General features: G+C 41.2%; 1 protein-coding gene across 5 annotated transcripts in view; it reads left to right on the top strand.

Annotated features, from left to right (window-relative positions):
* The window catches only part of ARHGEF6 (Rac/Cdc42 guanine nucleotide exchange factor 6), a 1,746,213-nt gene that overhangs the window by 1,546,462 nt on the left and 175,131 nt on the right, over nucleotides 1-24,620 (top strand). For all 5 annotated transcript variants that reach the window (XM_044065305.1, XM_044065303.1, XM_044065304.1 and 2 more), the window contains one exon: nucleotides 23,742-23,921. In XM_044065305.1, the coding sequence (XP_043921240.1) occupies nucleotides 23,742-23,921 (180 nt within the window). The remainder of the gene's footprint in view (nucleotides 1-23,741; nucleotides 23,922-24,620) is intronic.

The raw sequence follows: 24,620 nt of genomic DNA, 5'->3' as shown, positions 1-24,620 counted from the left end.
AATTTGCAATCGCTGCCACTCTCTACACACCCTCACATGGCTAGAACTCTCCAACTACCTCAGATATCTGCAACTTACCACTGCCCACAAGATCATCTTCAATCCAGCAGACTGTCCCTCTCTCACCACATCCCTAATACCCTACATACCCTACTGCTCCCTAAGATCCAAGAACCAAAATCTCCTACAAGTGCACAAACCCTCTCATCCCCCTGGCCAAACTACTAGTGTCCTGCACCATAGCTAAACTGTGGAACTTTCACCCCTCGTCTTGCCACAACATGTCTAATCACAACAACTTCAAGAACCACCTGCTGTCACACCTGTCCTCCAAATGGGAATGCCCTTCTTATGCTCCTACCTAAGCACCCCCCAAATCTTGAATCGGATACCCTCTCACAATGATATCTGATTATCTCTTTATCTTATTGAACTATATCCAATTTCTCTATTACTGTGTCTTACTCGCTAGTATACTCTTGTTACAGAAAAGCTTCTTTCTTTCAAATGCTTCCTATTATTGAATTTTCAAAGAAAACAATTAACCTCTGCACTAACTGTGCTGTGAATATCTAAAATGTTTTTTTTTTGAATATTTAAAGATATATTACTAGCTAATATGTGCTATCTTTGCCAGGATTGCCTAAATGCACTAATATTGATTGCCTATCTATTTTGTAACCTCTATATCTTTTGCAATGAATGCTACACATGAAAGGCTATGGCTTACTATGATGTTTTTATACTGAATACTTCTCTAAATATGTAACCTCTCTTGTTATTGATGTAACTTCTTGTGGAGCTTTTTTCCCCGGGCCTCCACTGAAAATGGGTTGCTATGACCCAGTGGACTCTCCCGGTCAACAAATGCAAATAAATAATTCAACAAAATATCACCTTTTTTAGGCAAAGTCTTCCTAACATGGAATACCCATGTAGCAGATTTCTGTTTGGAACTTAAGGTGGCTGTACCTAATGCCTGGAGTCTTAATAACAAGATGCTCATACTTGAAGCTTGCTTGGCGTGCAGCTCACACCCATGTATATTTGTATAGTGACACACTCATTGTTTCATTGCAATGAAAGTCTCCCATTCCTGGGTTTAGCAAATGACATGTATTCAAGCCTACGAGCAGTTGAAGAGGAGGAGAATGAAGAGCATCACTCTTAATCAGAGGTACCCTCATGTCATGCCGATTCCTTATGAAATTTTGGAACTCACGTCCAGGGTAAACAAAAAAAAAAAGTTATCATCTCATAGCCAGTTATAGATCTCTGTCCTTGTCCCCAATTAATAATTATTGTCAAGTAACTACCATAGACAGTACCCCCATAAACCCAAATACATTTATTCTAGGTGACTTCAGATGTCTTGCTGCAATAAACTTGCTCACCTGAACTGCAGATGGATGCATGCCCAATGCTGCCTTTACTCAGTAAATACAAACTACCTAGAGCACTTGGTAAACATCCCTACTGGGGGATGCAACATCCTGGATCTTATCCTTGCTATTATTGTCTCCTCTTGTGCAACAGGTATCATCTTCTATTGTTAAATCAGAGCTGTGCCAAGCGTCCACCAAAGCTGAAACCATACAGGACTTTTGTTATATTAACATAAGATAAGCGCTTTCACACAGTATTGTGCTTCATCAGATCCATCAACATATAAAATTTAAAACCATTTATATAATAAAATTCAAAAATGAAGTGACCAATTAAAACCAATCAGTAATTACTGATGTGATATACGTTTTTTGAGTAAGGGCTTTAAAGGTATAGCAGCATTTATCCCCGGAGATTTGTCTGCCTACATCCTAATAATCCATTTAGTTTTTGCTAGCTCTTATCTGTTATTAAAACCTCCTCCCATTTTGTCTACCTGCATGAGCTGCAGTACCATAATTTCAAAATCATGGCCTGAATGTAGAGAAATGAGCTTAGCTAGTGCATTCAGCAAGTTGTTACGTCTAATGTCACCCTGGTGCTGCAAGATGCGTTCTTTAAGCATCCTTAAAGTCTTCCCTACATAAAAGGAAGTACAGTGTCTGCACTTTGCTAAATAAATCAAACCTTTAGACTTACAGTCAGCACAAAACCTAGCATTAAAAGTAAAGTCTAGCTTTGGATGTTTATAATTACTATCTCTAGAAATAAAATTACAAGCTTTGCAAGTCCTGCAAGGAAAAGTACCCATTCGAGCAGAAACAACAGGGGGAACATTAGTAGATCTATAACATAGCTGCCTCGTTAGAGACAAATTATTCTTAAAAGTGTAGCTGGGTCTATCAACCACAATATTTCTAATCATTTCATCTGAAAGGAGAACTGGCCAATATTTATTCACAATATCCCAGACTTGATGAACATTGTTACTATAAGTCAAAGGTAATCTAAGAGTACTAGTACGCCTCAAATCATTAGTATTACCAGATACCCGAGGTTAACCCAACCTACTGAAATATGGTGTGCCTACGTTATCAGACATCCTATCAACTTCATGCAACGTCCTGTCTAATAAATCTTTTATAACCCCTATTAATACAATCACCCTCAAGTCTATGTACAGTATCTCTATATTCACCATCCTCTATATGTAACCTAGCCAGTCTCAAAAATTGAGCCTTAGCAATGTTACTGAAAACATGCTTGGGGTGCATACTCCTTTGATGAAGAAGAGCATTTTTTCTACATGGTTTCCTAAAACAGTGAACTATGAATAACACCATTTGTCAAAGTTAGTCTGGTATCTAAAAATTCAATGGAGATTCGTGAATAATTCAATGCAAATCTAAAACAGTCACTATTCTACTTAAGGTAGTGTGCAAAATTCAAAAGGTCATGTTCCGCACCCTCCTATAAAATAAAAACATCATCTACAAACCTTTTATAATACAGTAACCGTTTCAAAGTTTCATGGTTGGATAGGACCACCATGTCTTCCCAGTCCGCCAACACAAGGTTGGCGTAACTGTTGGTGCAGGGGGTCCCCATCACTACACTTACTTTTTGCCTGTATACAACATCTTTAAACAAAAATACGTTGTTGTACAAAACAATCTCCATTAGTGATCTTACAAGATCAATGTGTTCACTAGAATAATCAGTATTTCCTTGCAAAAATCTCTTGATGGATGCTATTCCCATATCATGGGGTATAACTGTGAGTAAAGTTTTGATATCCAAGGTCACTAGCAATGTGTCTTCTAAAAACATACCATGGGCTCTAGTAAAATTACCCAAGGTGCTCAAAAAATGCTCCGTATCCTTTAAGACAGCTCTTGCTTTATCTAATGGTTGAGAAGCCAAGGATTCATCCTTGGTTAAATTATAAAAATTGTTATTGCCAAACTTAGAGTCAAAAATTTCCTTTTCAACAACTTTCATAAAAGTTTCAAGAGTAGAAGGTAGTTTCAACGGACATGAAACAGTTCGCTGTTCACCATACATTAGTTTAAGCATAATATTCCTCACAAATAATTTAATGTCTAAAATAATATCAACAGTTTGCACTGGCCGAGATGGCACAAAACTCAAGCCTTTGTCAAGTAAACTTACTTGTGATGAAGTTAAGTCAGCAGAAGACAAGTTAAAAACTAATGTGGATTCTTCTTGCGGCCTGCACCTTCCAAAGCTTGCACGTTCTCTGGTGATATCTTCTGCTTCTTCTGTCCTTTACTGAAGCTCCACCCCTTGTCCAGTTGCTGCGGTAATTTGAAAGGGGCTGGAAAACTAAAAAAAAACATGATCAAGAGGCATGGAAGTATTAGCATCCTTCGGTCTAGCTCCATTTGCTGATGTTTGAATAGACTGTTCCCCCAGAGGCACAACAGGTTTGATTTATTTGGCAAAGTGCAGACACTGTACTTCCTTTTATGTAAGGAAGACTTTAAGGATGCTTAAAGAATGCATCCTGCAGCACTGGGGTGACATTAGACGTAACAACTTGCTGAATGCACTAGCTAAGCACATTTCTCTACATTCAGCCCATGATTTTGAATTTATGGTACTGCAGCTCATGCAGGTAGACAAAAGGGGAGTAGATTTTAATAACAGATTAGAGCTAGCAGAAACTAAATGGATTATTAGGATGCAGGCAGACAAATCTCCAGGGATAAATGCTGCTATACCTTTAAGGCCCTCACTCAAAAATACAGATCACATCAATAATTACTGATTGGTTTTAATTGATCACTTTGTTTTTGAATTTTATTATATAAAATGGTTTTAAATTTTATATGTTGATGGATCTGATGAAGCACAATTCTGTGTGAAAGAGCTTATCTTATGTTAGTAAAATAAAAATCCTGTATGGTTTCAGCTTTAATGGATGCTTGGCAAGTTTTTTATTCACATTTACTTTTATCTTGCTGAGCAACCTCTGGCTGTTTTGGGTATTTCTTTTTATTTGTTTTATTGGACGTTTGTTTACCCAACAGCACATGGCTGAATAGATTGATACTGAGTTGAGTTATCTGCCCAATATGGGGACATCTATCCAACAACAGTTTAAGCAACTAATCAATATGGATGCTAACCCCCTCTTGAGATGTACTTTTTCAGGTGAACCACCGGTACTGGAATCTCGCGACTGGGGTATGTTTAAGAGCACTTTGAAAGTGTTTGAGACTGGTGTCTTTAAACTCAAAAGGATACAGTGGCAGTGTCTCCATATGGAGGCATGCCTTCATTCGAAAGTGATACCAAGAGGCTTGCAGGTTCTCTGCATGCCCACATATGGTAATACCTTTCCCGAGCTATTAAAGCAGTGGCAGTTGCTTAACATGGACCTAAGCTTTAGTTATATGAAATTGTTGAACTAATTTTTTGCCCCACAAGAGAAAGAATTAGCTGATAAAATGGAGGTGTTGCAAAATGAACTATATACTAATTATAAAGAAGCTTCTCATGTGATGGAAATTGATAATGCACTGTTAAATGTTATGGCCTATGGTGATAAAATCAGAAATGGTGAAAAAGCGAAAGCTTGAGAGAGACTTTGCTGATTTTAAAAAAAGGCTACATTTTTGTGTGACCTCGGGGGTCTGAATGGACACTGAATGCATATAATGGCAAAGTACCTGTGGCATCTCTCAGCTAGCCTGAACAAATACAGTTGCAATCACTCCATGCTGATTTTAGCACCCTAGAAGAGCATGTGCCGTTATTATTGTCTCCCGATGACACTTCTAGAGGAAATGTAACTGTTGTGCCTCTCAGGGAACAGTCTATTCAAACATCAGCAAATGGAGCTAGACCGAAGGATACTAATACTTCCATGCCCCTTGATCATGTTTTTTTGAGTTTTCCAGCCCCTTTCAAATTACCGTAGCAACTGGGCAGGGGGTGGAGCTTCAGTAAAGGACAGAACAAGCAGAAGATATCACTAGAGAACGAGCAAGCTATGGAAGGTGCAGGCCGCACGAAGAATCCACATTAGTTTTTAACTTGTCTTTTACTGACTTAACTTCATCACAAGTAAGTTTACTTGACAAAGGCTCGACTTTTGTGCCATCTCGGCCAGTGCAAACTGCTGATATTATTTTAGACATTAAATTATTTTTGAGGAATATTGTGCTTAAACTAATGTATGGTGAACAGCGACCTGTTTCATGCCCATTGAAACGTTCCAGCTTGTTTGTTCCATGGCTACCCTCTACTCATGAAACTTTTATGAAAGTTGTTGAAAAGGGAATCTTTGACTCTAAGTTTGGCAATAACGTTTTTATAATTTAACTAAGGATGAATCCTTGGCTGTGCAACATCTGGACTAATGATAATTTAGCTATACACCCAGCCGATAAGGGAGGGGCTGTTGTAGTTTTGGATTCAAGTTATTATGATGGTAACATGATTGAAATGCTTAGTGATGTTGCAACATACGAGCATATTACACAAGTTATGCTAACCACGGTTATTAAGAATATACATAATGACTTGTATGAATTTCTTATGTATGAAATGATTACTAAGGAAATGTATGACTTTGTTTGTATCAGAGCCACTTGTACCAACTATTCATGGGCTACCGAAGGTGCACAGATCTCTACTACATCCACCCCTTCGCCCTATAATGTCAGGGAGGGGCTGGGTAACTGAGTTTATTTCTATTTTTATTGAGAATGAACTCAAGAAACCGCTAGATAAAGCAATAGCTGTCTTAAAGGATACGGAGCATTTTTGAGCACCTTGGATAATTTTGCTAGAGCCCATGGTATGTTTTTAGAAGACACATTACTAGCAACCTTGGATATCAAAACTTTATTCACTGTTATACCCCATGATATGGGAAGAACATCCCTCAAGAGATTTTTGCATGGAAATACTGATTAGTCTGGTGAACATATTGATCTTATAGGATCATTAGGGGAGATTGTGTTGTAAAATAACGTATTTTTGTTTAAAGATGTTGTATACAGGGAAAAAGTAGGTGTAGTGATGGGGACCCCCTGCGCCAACCGTTGCGCCAACCTTGTGTTGGCAGACTGGGGAGGCAGGGTGGTCCTATCCAACCATGAATTTTTGAAACAGTTACTGTATTATAAAAGGTTTGTAGATGATGTTTATATTTTATGGAAGGGTGCAAAACATGACCTTTGAATTTTGTACACTACCTTGAGTAGAATAGTGACTGTTTTAGGTTTGCATTGAATTATTCACGAATCACCATTGAATTTTTAGATACCAGACTAACTTTGACAAATGGTGTTATTCATAGTTCACTGATTAGGAAACCATGTAGAAAAAATGCTCTTCTTCATCAAAGGAGTATGCACCCCAAGCATGTTTTCAATAGCATTGCTAAGGGTCAATTTTTGAGAATGTCAGGGTTACACACAGAGGATATTGAATATAGAGATGCTGTACATAGACTTGAGGGGGATTTTTATTAATAGGGGTTATAAGAAAGATTTATTAGACAGGACGTTGCATGAAGTTGATAGGATGTGTGATAACATAGGCACACCATATTTCAATAGGGTGGGCGAACTTCAGGTATCTGGTAATACTAATGATTTGAGGCGTACTAGTACTCTTAGGTTACCTTTTACTTATGGTAACAATGTTCATCAAGTTTCAGATATTGTGAATAAATATTGGCCAGTTATCCTTTTAGATGAAAGGATTAGAAATATTGTGGGTGATAGGTCCAGCTACACTTTTAAGAATAATTTGTCTCTAAGAAGGCAGCTATGTTATAGATCTACTAATGTTTCCCCTGTTGTTTCTGCTCGAATGGGTACTTTTCCTTGCATAACTTGGAAAGTTTGTAATTTTATTTCTAGAGATAGTAATTATAAATATCCCAAGCTAGATTTTACTTTCAATGCTAGGTTTTATGCTGATTGTAAGTCTAAAGGTTTATTTGGCAAAGTGCAGACACTGTGCTTCTTTTTATGTAGGGAAGACTTTAAGGATGCTTAAAGAACGCATCCTGCAGCACCGGGGTGACATTAGATGTAACAACTTGCTGAATGAACCAGCTAAGCACATTTCTCTACATTTAGGCCATGATTTTGAATTTATGGTACTGCAGCTCATGCAGGTAGACAAAAGTGGAGGAGGTTTTAATAACAGATAAGAGCTAGCAGAAACTAAATGGATTATTAGGATGCAGGCAGACAAATCTCCGGGGATAAATGCTGCTATACCTTTAACGCCTTTACTCAAAAAATGTAGATCACATCAGTAATTACTGATTGGTTTTAATTGGTCACTTCATTTTTGAATTTTATTATATAAAATGATTTTAAATTTTATATGTTGATGGATCTGATGAAGCACAATACTGTGTGAAAGCGCTTATTTTATGTTAATATAATAAAAGTCCTGTATGGTTTCAGCTTTGGTGGACATTTGGCAAGTTTTTTATTCATGTTTGCTTTTAACTTACTGAGCGACCTCTGGCTGTTTTGGGTATTTCTTTTTATTTGTTTTATTGTTAAATCAGAGCATAGGTTGGATATGTGCACATGTAAGGCTGGGTGGGGGTACCCTGCAAAGCTATGGCTTTATGGGTAAAGCTTGATATCAAGGCTCTTCGCCTTCTCTTGTAACTCATGTTAACTACCATTTCTGTCCTGCTGCCACACCTCTGGATGAGGATGCTTCACTGGACAATAAAAATTTCATCAACTGCAAAATTGTCATACTCTTACAGCTTTTCCTCTGGACTGCTTTGTCTTCTTGCAGGCCGAAGTGGTAATTTCATACTCTTTTTAAGTCATTGGGTCACATCAATGATGACAAAGGCTGTGCAGATCTGTGGGTTAGCACACTTTCATAGTATTTCTAGGTGTAGCTCTTGTCCTAGAATGGTGCTTGATTCCAATTAATGTATGTGTGCGTGTGTGTGGGGGCTTCAGACTGCTAAACATACTGTTATTTTTAGGAAAAAAACATTTACTATGTTGTATGACTTCAAAATAACTGCCACAGGGAACCTACCCTTAAGCTGGGGGTAGTACTGCTTACTCTTTAGGATTTGGAGAGAGAGATAAGAACTGAATTCCCTGAGTTGAGACAACCAGATTGATATCTGAGTGTATAGTATACAGTGTTAGGCACACTCCTATCACTGTGGAGTCAGGGTATTGTTTATCTTCTGATGGGTTACTGACATGGTATCACATTTATGCTTCCACTCTGAGTGAATGAGATTTTAGTGGGTAAAGTGGGAAATGCCTGTTCTCAGTGGGCTGATGTTAGAGCATGGCAGTGCTGCAAACCTGAGCAAATCAAATCTTCCCAATACTGGCTGATCCAAGAAGCTTCTCTTCACCTTCCTGTGTCATCCAACAGTCAGAGAAAGTGAAAAAGAGCCCTGTCTATGCCTCTGAGCAAGGGAGTAAAGCTTGAGCCACTGCGGCCACTGTAGCTCCAAATATTTATAACAGACAGCAGAGTTGAGGAAATGGTGTCATAATTTTGTTGATTATCAAGGGACACATGTTCCACAGGGAGAAAATGTCAGACAGCTAGACTTATTGGAGATGCACCAAAAAACAAAGATGCAGAGACAAGGATATAAAGTCCACGACTCATGACCATTCATTAAAGTCTGCATGCCTGGTTATGGCCAATAAAATTGAGAAAACTACATCCGTGGATATACCATTTCCATTAGTATACAGTGGAGCTTTCATATGTCATAAGGAGGCACTGACAAACTCTTCATGTGCCTGCTAACAACAAATAGTAACTCAGCATGCCTGGCACACAGTCCTGGCTGGTTCATGGATGGAACATATTCCCCTACATAGAATTGTGTGTCCTGGGATCATTGGATGACTCCAGGTATGTCCCTGTCCGTATGCTGCTTGATAAGCTGTAAAAAAAAAAAAAATCAGAATGGGTTTGATTGGGTGTTTGATGCATCAGTATCCTTGGCAAGGAAGTATGAGCTCACATTTGCTTCTCGGTTTTTATTACTGGAGTATGACAGGTTGGTCATCAGTACAGTCCAAAGTGTATTCCATGGAGTAAATGGCTATGGCTGTCTATTCCATCTGGGGCAAATACTGTGGTTCAAGACCCAAAGACTGTGGCTGTAATGTAAATGTGCATGTTCTTCGTGTTTCACTGTTGCAGTTATCACACTTGGGTTATCTGCCTGCAGGTAGCTCTCGTTCAGCCCAAATACCAGAGTCCTGGGATTTCTGCATCGGATGCGGTCACCTCTTCCATGATATCAGGTCGTCAGGGATATAAAACATGCAGCCGATGCCATTTCATCAGTCTTTCTTGCCGAGAAGAGCCCGAAGCAGAAGTAGTTTGCAAGTGCCGGTCGGCAGCTACCTGAAATTTTCATTTTTTCGACCTGAAGTCTTCTAAAGCTAAGTATCCAGTTGGGGATTCTTTATTCTTGCTCTAACCGAGGTCAGAAAAAATTAACAATTGTCTTGCCTGTGGAAAGCAAATACCTTACAGAGATTTTCATTCTTACTGTGTCACCTGTTTAGGCCCAGACCACGACGTCCCTAGCTGTTGGTTTTGTGCCTTAACGCCCGAACCATTCATCATCAGGCTATTTTTGTAGCGAAATTCTTTCGATCTCGTTCTCCATATTCCGAAATGGCTTTGGTAAGCCATCTGACTACCGATCATCCGAAAAAGTGCAAAGACAGAGACAGACCGCATAGGTCAAAAACTGCCGACGATGCTTACGTTAAGCTTGTCACCAGTCCGCCAGTACTCAGTGAGACGCCTTTGCAGCCCCTGATGCCTACTTCTGCAGATTCGCAGGCCTCTGCTGAGACCCATTCGGAGTCCGGTATGCCACAAGATGCTTCTTTGACTATGGAACCTGCGGATGTCTCTACCTTGGATGGGTCCAGAACCGCTGTGCAGGTACCGGCTTCTGAGGGTGTATTCTGACCTACCGATATTCATATTAAACCGAAAACTTCATTTCCTACTAAAACTACACAGTTTCTCGGGCACAGAGTTTGCACTACGCCGCTGTGCAGGTACCGGCTTCTGAGGGTGTATTCTGACCTACCGATACTCATATTAAACCGAAAACTTCATTTCCTACTAAAACTACACAGTTTCTCGGGCACAAAGTTTGCACTATGCCTTGAAAACCGAAGTCTAAAGCACATGCTCATCCTCCCATGCCACAAAAACAAATGCTTAGAATGGCTGAAGACCTTATTACTCTAATTAGGGGAAGCCAGCCTTCTCCTGCCAAAAGACAAAGAATTGAATTTCCTTCTGATTCTACAGACCAGGAGTCTGATGACTCTTGACCCTTCTGATTTCCAGGACATACCCTTATCTACCTATGAAGATTCAGATGCAGAGGAATCCATTCCCTCTGCCTACCTTCCAGAGGTTTTCTCTTTTGGTGAAACCTTGCGTACCTTAAGAGGGCATTTCTGCTGAGAATGCCAGGACTATCCTCAGTCCAAAAAGAGACTCAGGGAATTTTTAGATTTGCTTCAGCACAGGCCTCTAGCTATACCTCCTGTCCTGGATATTGTAGACAATGTATTTTTGGAGTACCTGATTCTCACAAATTTCTCTTTAAGAATCCTACTGCGGATCCAGAGACCATTTCCCAGGGATCTAAAGGCATTAAGGCTACTACAGCCAAAAACCCTACCCCTTCAGACAGGGATTCTAGAGCTTTAGACAGATGGGGTAAGAAGGTATATATCTCTGCAACTCTTGCCATCAGGGCTTTGAATTGCCAGTTTCACATGTTGAAGTACCAGCAACATATTATAGAACTAATTAATCAAAAAATGGTGTTACTTCCAGATTGTACAGAAAATAAAGATTTACAAGACTTAATGCATTCTGCAAACCAAGTTAGTAAACATACTTTGCAATGTGGATTTGATGCCTTAGAAGCATGTTGCAGGGCTGCTGTCACTGGGTCTGTACTGAGAAGGCATGTTTGGCTAAAAGAACAAGTCTAGCTTGACCATGTCAAAGCAAACTTACTAGATGCTCCATTAAATCAGGAGCGTTTGTTTGGCATAAAAGCAGAAGAAGCTCTTAAAAATATGGAAGAAAAAGTTAAATCTATGCAAACAGTCAAAGATTTCTTACAGGTGCAGCCACCTAGATTCAGTAGGCATTGGCCTTCTAAAAACTGGTCCTTTCCAGTCCCTCTCAAGCCTTCTCAGTCCAAACCCAGAGGAAACAGACCACCAAGACTACAGTCTCAGGGTATGTAGAGATCTAAACAATGGAGTGTTTCCACCTCAAAACCAGGGAGTGGTAAGCCACCCCCTTATGGAAAAAGTTCACGACTTTCCAATTATCCTTCCCAGCCATGCCCAAGTACTTGTGCCCCTAGGGGGAAAACTCGCTCTTTATGCAAACAAATGGATATCCATTACTCAGGACCAATGGGGTCTAAACATTGTATCTCAGGGATACAGATTCTACTTCCACTTACTGCCAACACCAAGAGGGTTGCCAGACCTTCCTCCAAACCAGTGGGCAGAGGCTCAAAAGCAAGTACTTTCCCTTCTCCATATCAAGGCTATTCAACCTGTTCCAGTAGAACAAAGGGGACAGGGTTTCTACTCCAGACTGTTCCTGGTGCCCAGAAAAGAGAGCTCTTGGCACCCTATCCCGGATCTATCAATTCTCAACACCTTTCTTGTGGTCTCAAAATTCAAAATGCTTACACTGCAACAGCTTTTTCCTATGGTAGCCAAGGATGCCTGGTTAGTCACCCTTGACTTAAAAGAAGCTTATCTGCACATTCCCTTAAGGGAATCTTGCAGGAAATATCTACGTTTCAGGGCAGGCTCTATGCACTATCAGTTTTCTGCACTTCCCTTTGGCTTATCTACTGCACCCAGAGTGTTCACAAAATGCCTGGCTCCAGCCATTGCATACTGCAGGCAGAGAAATATTCAAATATACCCATATCCGGCCTTAGGCATAGGCCAACTAGCCGGCCACCTAGGGTGCCGGTCTAGTAGGGGTGCTTTTCCAGTATTTATTTGGTGTAGGTATACCAGGATGGGGGCACCAGGTAGTGTGGTGGGGGGCGCTGTGGAACTTTTGCCTAGGGCACCAGTTGACCTAGGGCTGCTCCTATCTACCCATACTTGGACGATTGCCTGATTCAGGCGGACAGTCAGGTATTGCTACTTCAGCACCTGGCATTTGTAAAAAGACTTCTAACTTCACTGGGAAAAACCATCAACGAAAAGAAATCACAACTGGTGCCCAGCCAACAAATTGTATTCCTGGGAGCAAGCTTGAACACAACTTCCCAAATGGCATTCCTCACTCCAGAAAAGCAGGTCCATCTGACAAACTGTTTCAAACTAATGGCCAACAAAATCCAGCTATCTGCAAGGAAAATACTGCAATCCCTAGGGTTCATGGCCTCATGCATTCTGCTAATTCCATATGCAAGATTGCATATGAGGAAACTTCAATGGTACTTAAAAAGTCTCTGGTGTCAACATTCTCAGGACCTGGAAACAGTGATTCCTGTCATACCTTGTCTAAGGGCAGAGTTCCTTTGGTGGGCAGAAGCATCTAACCACAACAAGGGACTTCCTTTCACTCAACCCCTCGCCACCCAAACCTGACAACAGATGCATCAGACTATGCATGGGGGGCTCACATGGCAGGCAAATGCATTCAAGGCAAATGGAGCCCAGAACAATTCCCCTGCATATCAGTCAAAAAGAGATGCTAGCTGTACAGAATGCTCTGACAGTCTTCAAATACCTTATCCTTCCAGGACAATTCCTGATAAAGACAGACAACACCACAGTTATGTGGTACATAAGCAAGCAGGGTGGAACTCATTCTTACCCACTCTGCAGGTTAGCCATGGCTCTGTGGAACACAGCCTTGAGCATCCAAGTGCACCTACCAATTCCTGCCAGGCAAGCAATATTCACTGGCAGGCGACTTAGGCAGAAATCTACTGGACCCTCACAAGTGGAAACTGGAACCCAAATCATTCAAACTTCTAACCCAGAAGTGAGGAACTCCAGAGGCAGACCTGTTTGCCTCCTCCCAAAACCGCCAATTGAACAAATTTTGCCCCAGAAACCCTCACAGCAGAGCCTGGATGCCCTATCCTTTACATGGGAAAAGCTCTCAATTTATGCCTTTCCTCCTCTGCCCCTCCTCTCAAAAGTACTACTCAAGATCAAACAGGACAGGCCAAGGACAATCCTTATTGCACCAGACTGGCCACGCCAGCACTGTTACCCACTTCTATGCAGTCTGACAGCAGTGCAACACTGGCACCTACATCAGACACCTTCCCTGCTGTCTCAGCAGGAGGGACAGATTTTGCATCCACAGCTGCAAACCCTAATCCTTGCAGCCTGGCTTATCCCATGAATACACCACCAGCATCCCTCAGCAAACAGGTGCTGGACATCATCCTTGAGGCCAGAAGGCCTAGTACTAGGAGTCAGTCTCAAGAAAAGGACACAGCTTTGCCCAACGTACCTCAAATCCTTGATTACCTACCAGAGCTGCTCCACAGAGGCCTATCCTTCTCATCCATTAAGATTCATGCCTCTGCCATCTCAGCTCATTATAATACTGAGGCTCCTCTCTTTTCTCACCCTCTAATCAAGCAGTTCCTGAGAGGAGCTAACAATTTATGGCCCCCTAGGAGAGCTTCCACCCCGGCCTGGGACCTTAACTTTGTACTGCTAAAGCTCACATTTTCCCCTTTTGAACCTGCTGCTTCAGCAGAGTTAAAATTCTTCTCTTCAAAAACAGCCTTACTTCTAGCTATTACTTCAGCAAGAAGAGTGTCTGAGTTATAGGTACTAATGGCGATGGAGCCCTTCATTATTTTCCATGCTGACAGGGTTTTCCTCAGGACTAACCCTTCCTTTATGCCCATGGTGGTATCCAGTGTGGCTATAAACCAATCCATCCATTTGCCAACCTTTTTCCCTAATCCTCAGAATAGAGGGGAAAGGATCCTGCACTGCTTGGACATGTACGGACAGCTCAGGTTTTACCTTGAAAGGACTAAGCCTTTCATAAAATTTGACCAGCTACTAGTCAGCTTTGCTACAGGGGCAGAGGGCAAGGCCATTTTGAAGCAAACCATTTCCAAATGGATAGCACACTGCATCCATTTCCGCTACAAGCACCATGGAAAACCTACCCCTCTGGGGATCAGAACTCATTCCACTAGAGCTACTTCAACCTCTGTAGCATTTCTCAGGGGGGTCCCCACCAGGGACAACCTGGAAGCTGCAACCTGGCCTTCACCAAGCATTATCACTTACCTATTTTTTCTAAATCCAGAGCTGGATTTGCTACAGCAGTCTTACAAGGCCTGCTAGCCAGCCCCAACACTTCTTGACTGCCTCCACCCTTCCTCAGCTTTGGGAATCAACCCAAGTGTGATGACTGCAACAGTGAAACATGAAGAACATAGTACAGTTGTGTACACTTATCATAAATGTAGATGTTCAAGTGTATTCACTGTTGCAGTCCTGGTTTCCCACCCTCCAGCTCACTGGCTTTTCTCTATCCATTTTACCTGTCCTCTTTATGGCGGTCTTTTATGGCAGGGGTATTTATGTTTACTGGAGGTGATCCACACCATATAATAGCTTCCTATTTTGGGGGCTCCTGACATCTAGGGCAAGAAAAACTGATGTAATGGTGTCGGGTGCATGTTTTATACCCCTGATGACCTGACGTCATGGAAAAGGCAATAGCATCCGATGCAGAAATCCCAAGACTCTGGTATTCGGGCTGACTGAGGGCTACCTGCAGGCACATAACCCAAGTGTGATGACTGCAACAATGAATACACCCAAACATCTACATTTATGCTAAGTGTACACAACTGTATTTTTCTTGGAGTTAGGGCAAAGAGGTTCTAACATGTGCATATCTGCCCCAAGTAAGGAAGCCACCTTTAGGTTACTTCAAGAGCATTGCACCAGGAGGCCGTCCCATTTTTGACTGGTTCCAGGGTAACTCCATTAGTAGATGACCTCAGAGGTATGACATGCATTGCAGAGCTTTACAAGTTGTCACCTGTCCTCCCAGCAGCGTTCTGGTTTATGGAAAAAATTAACAGTTGGCATTTTCTCTGGACACAGAACAGGGTCAAACGCTGGCATTTCCATCTCTGGGCAGGGTGTAGAAATAAGAGTATTTGTCTGCTTGAGTTGCTTAGGATTATTTTCTAGAAGCAAGGCTACATGGATGTCCTAAAGGAAGCAGCATTTTTTGGTTTCTTCCCCCTCTCCTGAAGGATGTAAGTGAGCAGTGGTTCTCTGCCATAACACTGAAAACTCATTAAGCTAAACCCAGATGGCAGAACCTATTTCACTGATAACTCATTTCACTGGAAAGTATAGAACTGTGTAGCAAGTATGCAATGGTGCAATTTCTTATCACAGGAGTTATTAGGGAAAGGAGTCATAATGTTGAACCCCAAGATTTGTAGATGTTTGTGTTTGCTCCTCCTGAGCACTGTTTCACTGTGTAGGTGGTTTTCCTTTTCTCCAATTTGTATGATCATGGAATTAATATTATGTGTGTGTGTGTGTGTGTGTGTGTGTGTGTGTGTGTGTGTGTGTGTGTGTATATATATATAAATATATATATATAAATATATATATATATATATATATATATATATATATATATATATATATATGGATCTAGGACTATTGAACGAAAGTTCAGTAGTCCGAATCCACAATAACCGAACGCACTTTAACAAAAGCGCTTTTGTTAAACTGCGTTAGAAAAAAAAAAAACAAATCATCTTTTATACTGTGCCCCCCACACCCCCTTACTTTTATATTCTCACTCCGAGGTTGCACTACAGTGGGGAAAAGGGAATTTTCCCTTAACCACACTGTAGTGTGACCGGCACAACGAGCATACTTATCCGAAAGTGCTGCTTCGGAAGTGCCATCGGGGATCTGTACGGATCCCATATATATATATATATATATATATATATATATATATATATATATATATATATATATATATATATATGTGTGTGTGTATTTATGTAAGGGGGTGCGGGTGGGCAAAGCCCACCATATATGGAGTGTAAGGGGGCTTACCCTTTGCAAAAAACATGTTTTTCGGATATATTTCTTGTGAAGAAAGTTTTCAGTGAAATCATGGGTTCATCCACATGGTTTTCAGTGTTATGACTTTTCACTGTTATGGCAGACCTATTAGCAGTTCATGATTCGCTATGCCAGGTCATAGCCAGCAAGGCGTGTTATAGTGTCATGGGCTAAGTCATTGCTCTAGCTCGTCATCTCCTTCTGTAAGCAATGTACAGTACATATGATTTAACTTGCAGTTACAGATCTTAGTTTATTAACGTGTAGATACTCTATGTTCCTTCTGATCCCTGCTTGCATGTGTATCCTAATTTTTTGCAGATGTACACTGCTGTCGTTACATGTGCAGGGGATTTGCATTTGACAGTTGTGATAGACTGTTAAGCTTGCTGCATTTGCTTTAAGTTACTTGTGGACAGTGCCTCCATAGTGATGCTGTGGATGGGGGCCACTAAGCATTTTGCACACCAGTGTTATGTTCTATCAATAACAGATCTTTTCATGATGGTTAGACTGTTTTTATTTATCTGTGCAATGTCTGTTTTTCATTTCTGCAGTATGCAGCTGACTTTTGTCCCCCAAAACATTGCTGTCCACAGCTATACCAAGTTTACTTCTGGAACCATGTCTGGATTTGAATATTTTTCAGCTGGTTGTGGTAATATTTTTTCTTTAGTGTTGACGCCAGGTATACAGTTTTGTTTTGGATACTGTTCGATTGTGGCATTGGTGACAGTTGACATTTTCTGCAGTGCTTTACCCTTGCATCTATCATGGTATTACTTTCATAGCCTTTTTATTTTTTGTGTTGTATGAGTGTGTGTTTTTTTTTTTTTTTGTAAAAATGTGCTACTTTTATGGGATGGACGGCTGTAACAACACCATACTTTTCACATCAGTTTTGAGTTTTCTGTGTGATTTGTTGAGTTTTTTACATGCTCCTTGTCTGTTTGCTTACCATAGCTCCGTCACATGCATGAACATTTCACTCTGGTTTTGTCTGTTCTTCCAAACATTTCATTTTGTATGCCTGTTTTTTGCATCATTCTTTCATTCACTTCACTTTGTCTTCTTGCGGACCAACAAGTTGGTGCTTTCACTCTCTCCAAGTCATTGAATCACATCAGTGATGACTAACACTTTGCGGAGCTGCAGGTCAGCCCATTTTCACAGCTGTTTTTTAGGTACAGCTTTTGTCCCCTACTGAGAGAGACAATAAGGGAAGCAAGCCAGCCTAGTAAGTCTCTCAAGAGTAGGGAACTCCAGAAATCAGAGTCTCTTCGTAACAACGAAGAACATGATTGAAACTTACCTTTTTTGTTTCAGCTGGACAGAAGGGGATCTACAGTGCTCACTTTCTCACTTTAGTGGCTGGAAACATTTGTGTATGCCTTTTCACTGTTTACCTTGACTACATGCCTTTTAGGCATATTTGGACAAGAAAATTTGAGACTTATCCTCATCACCCCTTGGTGACTGAGTGCAGCTCTGATCTGTCCAGATCTTCACAGAGTGTCCAGATTTTTGCCTCATATTTTTGGTCTGTTCATTGTAAAAAAAAGTCTGTCCCTTTTTTGGGCCTTTGCCTCTACATTATTCTAGGCTCTGTCCAGGTTTTTTGTGCTAAGAGGTTGAGAGGTATGTGACTGAGAAATGTAATTTCAGTTGCCCAGATCCTTTGTTGATAGATGAATCTGTTCCAGGCCAATAACATCTTGTCAGCCCTTCAGGCCTGGCTACTTTTTTAAAGCCACTGATTCCAGCAAACATCTGGTTCAGGTTTTGGGATTGTTATTGTTTTTTGGAAAGACTGGACAGATGCATTCTGCTAAGTGAAAGAGGTTCTCTATTTGACTTGAAATGTATCTAGTCTAACCTACTTCAGTAGACTTGAAAGTAGTACTGAGCTGTATTAATGTGAGATAGCATGATTTGCATCTGCTGCTTAATCGAGATGCATGTGTTTGCCATCTCCATGTGTCACGAGGCAGTGGATACCAGAACAGTGGTCCAGCGTAGACTTGAAGAGTGATTCCTTAAGACAGTTGGCATCTTCATACAACTTCAAACTCTAACATTATTCACTCGACTCAACTGTTCTGTCATTCCCACTTTGACAACACACAGTCACATTTCTAACGCAAACTTAATTTTCTAAATGATTCGTGTCTTGATTTATTGTAAATAATGTACATTACAAAAGTTTATGCTCATTACAGTTTTATTAGCTGATAATGGTATTCTTCAGATATGTGTTTTCATGATAATCTTCCTGTATATCATTAAACACAATTCTATCTTTATTTATATTCCCAGTCTTGGACTGAAATTGGTCGGTCCTCTATTCTGGTAAACCAATTCTTAATAAAATAAAATACATCAATAGATGACATTGAAAATGATTTCATACAAAAATGATGCTGCATCAGTGCTGAGAAAAAAGATTTAAAATGACAATCGCTGTTAATGTCAGCTGCCTGAAAATTAATGTAATTAAATGTGTTTTAAGTTACATAGGTTCATAGGTAGGTACTAGGCTAATTGCCCAAAGCCTAGCCGGAATGTGTTGGCTTTCGCCACCCACTTAGATTAGTTCCCTATGCCTCTGTCCAGCAGAGCCACTGAAGTGATCCCCGGGGTAAACTTCCTGTTTCCCATACACTTGTCAAGGTTTCTCTTGAAGAGTGTTAGTGAGGAGCTCTGCCTAATGTAGACTGGAATCTTGTTCCAGAGCATGGGAAGTCCCTGGGACAGGAATCTACCCTCCAGCGCATCCTATTCATTGTTGTCGTGAGATTTAGAACCCTAGAGTGTGTGGCTCGAGGGGATATGGTTTTCTGTAGGTGGAGCATGTCCATCAGTTCTGGGTTGGACATGGCTTTGTATGTCAGGCAGAGATCACTTCTGAGTAGGCGTTATGCAACCGAGTACAGCTGGAGTCTCTTCAGTCGATCTGCATAGGGCTTCTGTTTGAGGCCAGTGATGCTCTTGGTGAGGTACTTATGTGGTCTTTCCAGCTGTTGCAGGTGTCCCGTAAGGTACATCCCAAATGGGGCATTGTACTCTATGATGGATCTGATGAGTGATGCGTAGAGGGGCACAATGACCTCTTTTGATCTGGATGCAAACCCTTTTGTGATTAGGTGGGCCACATAGAAGGATTTTCTAACCACTTTGGCAATGTGATTATCAAAGGAGAGATTACTATCTACTTGAGTCCCCAGATCCCTTATTTCATCTTCCGTATTTAGGGGGCTACCACCTATATGGTAGTTTGTGGGTACTTTGTTTTTTCCAAAGGGGATGACTATGCACTTTTTGGCATTTAGGTGTCTGTCTCAGTGAGAAGCTTTTGGAGGATGTATGTGTCAGCTGGATACTCAGTTATAGCCCCTAGTTTGCAGTCATCTGTGAACTTGGTCAGCCGTAGTCCTCTTGTGCTTGCCTGTACCTCTGAGAAGTATATGCCGAACAAGAGGGCTCCTAGGACTAAGCCCTGGGGAACGCCACTTGTAGCTGGTTTAGAGTCAGACCTAGCTCCCACAACTCTTACCATGTGAGTTCTGTCCATGAGCCAGTTGGCAACCGATCTCGTGACGTAGGGGTTTATGTTCAGGCTGGTGAGCTTGTCTATAATACCAGAATGGGGAATGGTGGCAAAGACCTTTGTGAGGTCTAGGTACGCTGTGTGGACCACCTTTCCCTCATCTATAGCCTTAGTAACTGTCTCAAGGAAGTCCACCAGGTTTAGGAGGCATGATCTGCCCTTAACAAAGCTGAGCTGGGTAGGGTCCACTGATTGGCGGTTCCCAATGTCTCTGTTAAGGAGATCCATGATGATGTGCTCCATAGCCTTCCAGACCAAGCTAGTCAGGCTTATAGGGTGATAGTTCCTGGGGTCTGTTGTGGCTCCACCTTTGTGGAGTGGAATAACCATTTCTGTGTGCCACTCTATGGGCACGTAGCCTCTGGAGAGGCTGAGCTTGAACAGTGTGCTTAGGTGAGGGGTTAGTTCATCTTTGAGCTTGTGTAGGACACAGCCTGGGACACCATCCGGTCCCATTGATGCTGTGTTTTTGGCTTTGCACAGGGCTGTTTTAACCTGAGTGTCTGTGATTTCAGGGGCACTACATTCTTTTGGTATGGTTATGGGCCATTTTGGAGGTGAGAGGGGGGTGAAGTTTGCACTGAAGCTGTCTGCCAGGATGTTGGCGATATTGGTCAGTTCAGTGTATTTTATGCCATTCTGCACTGACTCCGAGCATATCTGGGAATTGCCACTTAGATTCTTGACATAGCTAAAGAATGCCTTGTGATTATCTTTGGAGTCCTTGGCAATTTTTCTTTCGAAGCTAGCCTTGGATGATTTTATGAGGGATTGTAGTTTCTTGCTGATACTGATCAGGGATGTCTTCCCCTCTTGGGATTTTACTCTTTTTTGTACTAGTTTCCTCCTTCTATTGTATAGCTTGTTTATGGCAGTGGTCCACCAGACTGGTTTCCTTTTCTTGGAGGAGTGAGTCTTGGTTTTGCTTGGGATAGCATGATCCATGCATTCTTGTAGGTGCCCGGAGAGTGCATTAGTAAAGGATTTTGCAGCTTGGGCAGTGTTATCCTTTAGCATGGGGAATTTGAAACTTTCCACCTCGGTCTTAAGTAACGTGAAGTTTGCTTTTGAAAAGTTTTTCATGGTAGTTTCTTTGAGCGGGGGTAGGGGCTGAATGTGGATATCCAGAGTGATTAGTTTATGATGATATCTAACCAGCAAGAGGTTGACCTTCGGTGTGGAACACCGGTCGCCCATGTTGGTGATGACCAGGTCCAATATGTTGTCACCTCTGGTGGGGGTGTTGACCAGTTGATCCAGGGCATTTGAGTTTATAAATTCTAGGAAATGTTGGGTACTTGAGTAGTTCTCCCAGTTAATGTTTGGGTAATTGAAATCACCCAATATCAGGGTGTTTGGTAGGACCTTTGTATTTCCCAGTGTTTTCAGAAATGTGGATCGGGGGTCCTGGGACATGGTAGGTGATCTGTAGCAAGCTACAATTTGAATTGTAGTTCTGCCCGTTGTTAGTTGCACGTAATGATCTCTGAAGCATCATGCTGTGCCACTAACCTGGAGGTGTGGGTATCCTTGATGAATATGGATACGCCCCCACCTTTTGTATTTCGGTCTGGGTTTTGTGGCCAAAATGTAAGGTATGAGTTGTAGCCTGGTAGTGCTGGGGTGCTCTCTGGAGCCTTAAACCAGGTTTCTGTTACTGCACATATATCAGTTTTCTCCATATTGAGGAATGCCTCAAGTGCATGCATTTTGAGGTTTAGACTTCTGGCATTGAGTAGCATTACCCTCAGTTTTTTGTTACTTGTGCTATTTATGGTGGTGGGTTTGACTTTTGAGCCTTGCCTAAAAAAGACACTATGGGGGTGGCAAGAGCCTTGGCCAGTATTCAAAACCCTAAGGGTAACAGGTGCAAGCCATCTCTAGCAAAGCAGCGTGGCTTGTCGAGCATGTCATCCCAGGCTGACAGACACTGGATTCCCTTTGAATGACACCAGAAGCTTAGCCAATTGTTGAAATTGATAATTTTGTCTTTATACAGTGGTATAATTCGTGGTGAGGGCAGGATACTGGTCAGGGTCATACTGGCCTGGGCTACATGATCAGAGAGCTGTTCCATGTCTCTTTTCATGTAATCCAGGGAGGTACAGCTCAGGTCATTCACACCAACATGGACAATGACCAAGTCGTATTTGTACTTGTTCTGGAGTGACCTGAATACTTGTGTTATGCAGCGGATCCTGGCACCTGACAGGCAGCTAACAGTAACCTTCTCCTTATTCAGCATAATGAGTGGGACGTCAGTGTGCCTGAGTATAGAGTCACCTATTACTAGTGTGTTGAGTATGTTATTTTGCTTTAAGGGCTGTGATTGAGTGGCACACTGGTTTTGTGAAGTATGTGTTTCATGGTTTGTGTCGGGGGGTGGAGGTTGCTTGGATGTCTGCTTTGGAGGTGTCTGTTGCTTTTGCATGTTTTTATTTAGAGCCTCCAAGTATGTTTTTGTGTATTTTTTTGTGTTTTTTGCCGGTGCTGGTTTCATTGGTCTATGTGAGACTGGTGGTGTGATGCAAGTAATTCCCTTCTGCTCTTGACTGTCTGGTCCAGTCTTGGGTTGAGAGAGCTTAGTCTCCAGTTTAGCTGTATAATTGCATCTCTCGCATGTGTTTGTGTTTGTTGGTGGGAGGAGAGGGTTGTCTGTGTACATGAGGCAGTTGTAACATTGCCTCAAAATGCCCAGATTCACCAGTTGGACCAAAGAGTACACCTGAAATTTCCCTTTGGACATGGCTGGATAGGTACAGTGAGCTGTTTTACTGTTTGACTGGTAAGGTCAAATAGAGAGCCTTTTCCTTCTGTACAGTATAGGGGAGTCTACTGCTAAGGTTTATTAGTGCTTGCTATGAGTTATTAATTGCCATATATATTTATTTTGGACATTACACATTTATTGTAAACTGTTCTTTATTGTTTGCATTAAAGGCTAGATTTTCAAAGGTGTGCAGTTTAGGAGTGGAAATAAAGATGCTTTTCATTTCTGATAGGGAGTTATTTGTTATATTATCGCATGCTTTCGGTATTTAATTAATTCATATGAGTTCACTCTTTAACTGTGATAGTGCTATGTTAAGTATAAAATAAAAGCACTTGTGGTCATTAAAAGTTTTTTGTGCATTCCATCCGTTAGTCTCCTCATTTTTATCAGCTTTTGATTGCTTAGCCAAGCCTTAGCAATTTTCAGAGTTTTGTTCTGCTACATACATTGTTAAATGGCGAGATGCTATTTGAATATTTCATTCAGAAAAACATTGTTTTTATGAAAGTATACTCTTTAGTTTAACACAATGTTGTCAGGCTTACAGAGTAAATGACTGCCTTTTAATTCAGTTTCCCCATTATATGTTGCCTTTCATTTCCCTGTTTAGTTTTGCTTGAATTTTCTTATTGCATCATTGACAAGGTGAGTGAGTATTGTCTTTCTAGTTTCATTTCGTATTAAGTAGCATTACTGTTTATGTAGTATCATAAAGGTGCAGGTGAAGCTCATGTTGTGAATATGCAGCAATAACATTCTTTTCTCTTGTTTTCTTTTACTGCTGTGTTTCAAGCATTCAGACAGTAAGGCGTCTTCAGGACTTTCATCTCATCATCCATTTTCTCAGTCATTTAGTGGTACAGGACAGAGCCGAGGACCTCTGGAACCTCCCAAAATACCAAAGCCATGGACACTTAGTTGTCTCAGACCTGCACCCCCACTTAGACCATCAGCAGCCCTAGGTCACAGAGAGGTAATTTACCTATGTGTTCATTTATCCTCTGCTTTGGAAAATTCCTGCTGTGCTGACATTTGAGACCATAGAACTGAATGAAACTCCTTGTGCCTGTCTTGCTGCATAATAATTATTTTTTGTACACTCTTGCATGTATGGTAACTAATGCCTGTCTCGTAACACTGGAGACTAGTGACAGTTGAATGCTTAAATTAACTTAGCAGAATTAAGAGTACATATGTCTAGTTATTCTATTGTCAAGTTCCGTATGGGATGAGTAGTGACCTTGTAGTATATTGTAGCAATTTGCAAATAGCCTTCAGTTTTTATGGATACATTGACTGCAGTTCGAAGTGTTCAGTTCTGCGGAAAGTTGTTTTGAATGTGATTATGCTGTGTTACCACATACCTTGACAAAGAGTATGCTAAGGTTGGGGATGTGTTTTAACTGCAGATGCTAGATTTCTGGGGAAAAAAAAGAAAACTATAAAGGATGACCTCCAAAGCAGCAATCATGCTGAGGAAGTGATATAAACAGAAGAGGCATACTTGAATGTGGTTTGCAGGACATACTGATAGCAGCATTTATAGCATTATTTAATTGTAAGGCATTTGATGCAGTGTACCTAACTTAGGCATTATAACCAAGATCACGGAATAAGGCATAAACCACTATGTAACTCGCTGGATAGCCAGGTGTCTGACAGACAGGACCCA

Source organism: Protopterus annectens, chromosome 3.part0 (assembly GCF_019279795.1).
Source record: "Protopterus annectens isolate FY-2018-M chromosome 3.part0, PAN1.0, whole genome shotgun sequence".
NCBI lineage: Eukaryota > Metazoa > Chordata > Ceratodontiformes > Protopteridae > Protopterus > Protopterus annectens.
The sequence above is the reverse complement of the archived record's forward strand: the minus strand, read 5'-3'. Positions and strand labels throughout refer to the sequence as shown.